The 4,741-nt window shown below is 48.0% G+C and overlaps 1 protein-coding gene across 1 annotated transcript; it reads left to right on the forward strand.

Annotated features, from left to right (window-relative positions):
* Positions 1 to 744: 744 nt before the first annotated feature.
* Positions 745 to 1,196, forward strand: LOC100432587 (peptidyl-prolyl cis-trans isomerase NIMA-interacting 4). Its single transcript, XM_002813590.6, has one exon. The coding sequence runs from the start codon at positions 769 to 771 to the stop codon at positions 1,162 to 1,164; it is 396 nt and encodes a 131-aa protein (XP_002813636.4). The 5' UTR covers positions 745 to 768; the 3' UTR covers positions 1,165 to 1,196.
* Positions 1,197 to 4,741: the final 3,545 nt, after the last annotated feature.

Raw genomic sequence — 4,741 nt, forward strand, 5'->3', positions numbered from 1 at the left:
TCAAACTTTTCTCATTTCTTTATTTCTCAAATAATACATTATTATTGTAGAAAAATCAGCAAGTATAACCACTGTGACACTGTGGCGTGAGTCTGTGCAGATTTTCACCCCTCCATCTGGTTACCTGGGTCCTTTTTTTTTTTTTTCAGGGTCTCTCTCTCTCTGTCACCCAGGCTGGAGTGCAGTGGTGTGATCACGGCTCACTTCAGCCTCGACCTCCCTGGCTCAAGTGATCCTCCCACCTCAGCCTCCCAAGTAGCTAGTACTATAGGTATGTGCCACCAGGCCTGGCTAATTTTTCTGTTTTTTGTAGAGACGAGTTATCGCGATGTTGCCTAGGCTCGTCTCTAATTCCTGGGCTCAAGTGATCTGCCCCCCTCAGCCTCCCAAAGCGCTGGGATTAGAAGTGTGAGCCACTGCACCCAGCCTAAGACATTTTTCATGAGTGCATAGCATTCCACTGATACCAACATGCCACAGTTTTTTTGACCGATCCCTGATTTTTGGATATTTAGGTTGTTTTCATTCCTTCACATCTTAGTAGATATATTTTGGTGCACATCCTTTATTCTTTCTTTGGGATAGATTTTACTTTTAGGATCATGGGTGGGTTTCTATGAAGTTGGATGCAAAATGCTATGTGTATGTGAGAACATGTAGACTTTCCAAAGAGAGAGAGAACATGGCCTTGTCAGATCCTTAAGGAAGCTGGTTTCCCAGAGTTAAGAACCTACTGCAGAGTTCAGAGTTCAACAACAAGCTTCCGAGATGCCGCCCAAAGGAAAAAGTGGTTCTGGAAAAGCGGGGAAAGGGGGAGCAGCATCTGGGAGTGACAGTGCTGACAAGAAGGCTCAGGGTCCCAAAGGTGGTGGCAATGCAGTAAAGGTCAGACACATTCTATGTGAAAAACATGGCAAAATCATGGAAGCCATGGAAAAGTTAAAGTCTGGGATGAGATTCAATGAAGTGGCCGCACAGTATAGTGAAGATAAAGCCAGGCAAGGGGGCGACTTGGGTTGGATGACCAGAGGGTCCATGGTGGGACCATTTCAAGAAGCAGCATTTGCCTTGCCTGTAAGTGGGATGGATAAGCCTGTGTTTACAGACCCACCGGTTAAGACAAAATTTGGATATCATATTATTATGGTTGAAGGAAGAAAATAAAATCATATGAAAGACTGAAAAAAAAAAAAAAAAAAAAAGAACCTACTGCTAAGAAAAAAAAAAAAAAAAAAAACACAATCTGCAGTGTGTGACTCATCTCCTCCCCGTCTTCATTCTCACCCAGAGCAGTTTGGCAACAAACAATTTCATTTCAAAAAATAATTTACCATTTAGTTAGTAATTACTATGTGCAGAACTCTATTCAAATACTTTACGTGCACCATCCTACAACAACCCCGTGAAGTCAGCACTACTGTTATCCCCATTTTACGGAAGAGAAACAGCTCAGAGAAGTCAGGTGCCTTGTGAAGGCCACACAGCAGGTCAATGGGGAACCCAGGAATCAGACCCAGGCAGCCGTCCCAGAGCTCTTTCTCTCTCTGAGCCACCCACTTGCCCAGGTGTCACTGCCCAGTGCAGTGGGAGGGGTTCCCAGAACCCAGGAAGCAATCCCTGAAGCGGCATTTCCCCAGCTGCTCTCAACCAAGTTGTCAAGGCTCCCTGGGATGAGTTTCCATTAGGGACCTGCCCATAAACAGATGCTGCAGAACATCAACAGTACCTGCCTGATTGGAGGAGCCATCCAGGTCGGGCAAACATCACACTGGCTGGGCTGATTCTGCTGAAGACACACCAGTGACACCCCCACCTGTTCATAATGACACCCTCTCTGGGAATACAGGGCCAGTTGTCAAGATTCTGCTGATCTTAGACTGGGAGTGGGGAGTGAAGGGGATGGAGCTGATGTTGGGGGCCCCTGGGCAGGGCCTCCTTGCACATTGGAGCTTGTATTAGTTCATTCTCATGCTGCTATGAATAAATACCCAAGACTGGGAAATTTACAAAGAAACGAGGTTTAATTGACTCACAGTTCCATATGGCTGGGGCGGCCTCAGGAAACTTACAGTCATGGCAGAAGGCAAAGGGAAAGAAAGGCACTTTCTTCACAAGGCGACATGGAGGAGAAGTGCCGAGCAAAGGGAGAAAAGTCCATAATGAAACCCTCAGATCTCGTGAGAACTCACTCACTATCATGAGAACAGCATAGGGGTAACCGCCCCCATGATCCAATCAACTCCTGCCGGGTCCCTTCCCACGTGGATTATGGGAACTACAATTCAAGATGAGATTTGGGTGAGGACACAGCCAAATCACATCAGGGCTTATGTCTGCAGCAGCCCAGACCAGAGGCAGCATTATCTGGCGGGAAGTGGCCAAGTCAAATGCCAGAAGAGTGGCCAGAGTTTCCTTGAGGTTAACCAGCCACTGCTTCGCCCATCCACTCAGATGGAAGAGGGTGGCCCTTGGAAATTCGAGAATTCCTCTGGGAATATCAGTGATAAAGCTTTTAACAGATGGATTTATTGAGCACTTACTATACACCACCTATGCAAGCAGCTTCAGTTATCTCATTTCATCTTCTCAGCAACACTTTTGTTATCCCCATTTCTCAGATGAGAAACTTAGGCGTGGAGAAGTTAAAGGAGTGACAGAGCTAGGAAGTGTCAGGGTGGAGATCTATACCAAGGCAGAGCCCACAGCCTTCTCTCTCTATCCCTCAGTAAATCCAGGATACTCAGGGTCAAGTTCCAAATTTGGACTCTACCACTGACAGCGAGCTTCTCAGGGGCAGGGCCTTCGTCATCCCTGCAGGCTCAGCCTCATGGATGGGGGTAAGGGGTCTGGCATGAGACAAACCTGGGATGCCACTTGCCAGCCGTGTGGTCTTGGGAGAGTTACTTACCATCTCTGAGCCTCAGTTTCCTCATCTATGAAAGGCAACTAGTAACCCCCATTTAGTCTGGTGGTTGTATGCGCGTAATGAGATGACTCAGCACGATGCCTGGCCTGTGGTGCTATATCTGGTAGATGGAAGTGGTTGTCATTGGTGCTGTTGTCATTTCTATCCTGCACGTGATTCAGCTGCTGTCTCCTCAGGTCCATTACAAATCAGTCTCCAGAAGGGAATGGCTTCACGCGGCCTATCTGCAACTAGTAACGATCATGATGTGCTGGCCATCTTGTCAGTAATGTGCACTTCCTGCACACTGCATGCCAAGTGCCATTCTAAGCACTTTACATATTAACCAGCCAAGAAATAACCCCAGGAGAGAACAGCTGCCTCCTGCCCCGACCTTCTAGGGAGGATACAGGGGTCAAGAAGCCATGCCTAGGCCAACCCATGTGTACAAGACCTGCTGTAGGAAGAGGTCACAGATGGCCTCGTGGGGGGATTCTGGGCCCCAGCTTTGGTCCCTTATCCATGTCGGGAACCCAAAAAGTGACTTTCCCTCCTCCACAACCCCCTAGGTGGCTCTGAGGACTCGGTGAAGTCATTGCCAGAGGGCTTGAAAAACAGAAAGAGGCTGTGGGAGATGTTGGGGGAAACCTTCCTCCATGCCACCCTAGGGCCTAGGGCAGTGCTCACAGTGTTTGTTGACTGACTAATATTTGTTGACTGTAAGTGATGGTTCCATTTTTAGAGCACAGCAGCTCAGGCACTAAGCTGTACCAGCCATTTTTTCATATGTGTATAAGAAGAAGACTAGAAAAATAAATACCAACCATTAATGCTAATTATCTTAATTCAGGAAGGGGCAATGGGGTGAGCAGGGGAGATATCATGGTCACTTTTGTATTTTTTTCCACTTTCTACATTGTCTACAATGAGCATTGCCTACATTGTCTACAATTAATTTTATGGTCAGGAGAAAACAAACGTTTCTGTAAGTTTATGATTTACCTCATTTTACAGAAAAAGAAATGAAGGCCCAGACACGTTATGCCATTTGCCCAAGACCACACAGCCAGAAGAGAGTGGCTGGGATGGACCTATACCTGCCATCTCTTCATGTGCATCTGCTGGGAACCCCATCCCTCAGCACTGGGGCCATTTCTAGCTCCTGCATCATGGGGCCTCCTTGTCCCCTTTCCCATGACCAGGCCCTGAAAATGCTCCCATCCCAATCCTGCCAGCTCCCCCAACTCCTGAGAAAGTCCCCTCTGAGAGCCAAGGGTCCCTGCAGATCTCAGGAAGGTGGCCAGGGGAAAGAGAGTCATGCAAAGCCTCATTCCAGCTCTGCCGACTCACTGCTTATTCATTAATAAAAGAATGCTCAGGCTATTTTGGGCACCTGTAATTTTCTACTTGAATAACCAGGAAAGTGGCTGCCTGCCCGCTCCTCTGCCCTGCTCATGGCGCCAGAACAGGGGAAACGCGATCTCGCCTGGCGTAATGGGATCTGGGCGAGGTCTCACTGCTGATTTCCTTGCCTTTGCCTCATTCCAGAAAGCCCAGGTGTCCCCCATGCCACCTCCAAGAGGGTCTGGGGAAGGAGAATCCAGGCCAGGTTTGGATGTTGTGGACTAGGTGGTTCCTTCCAGTTCCAGAAGGCAAATCCCAGCTCTGCCACTTGCCGGCTGTGGGACTTTGGCCTCAGCTTCTCCATCTGTAAAATGGGGATAACTATACCACCTTGCAGGTTTGGTCCAGGGGAGCTGCCTGGCTCTTAGGGTAATTGTTGCTGTTGCTGTTATTGTTATTCCATAGATAAGGAAGAAGTTGTTCTGGGAAAAG

The sequence above is a fragment of the Pongo abelii genome, chromosome 2, assembly GCF_028885655.2.
Source record: "Pongo abelii isolate AG06213 chromosome 2, NHGRI_mPonAbe1-v2.0_pri, whole genome shotgun sequence".
Taxonomy (NCBI): Eukaryota; Metazoa; Chordata; class Mammalia; order Primates; family Hominidae; genus Pongo; species Pongo abelii.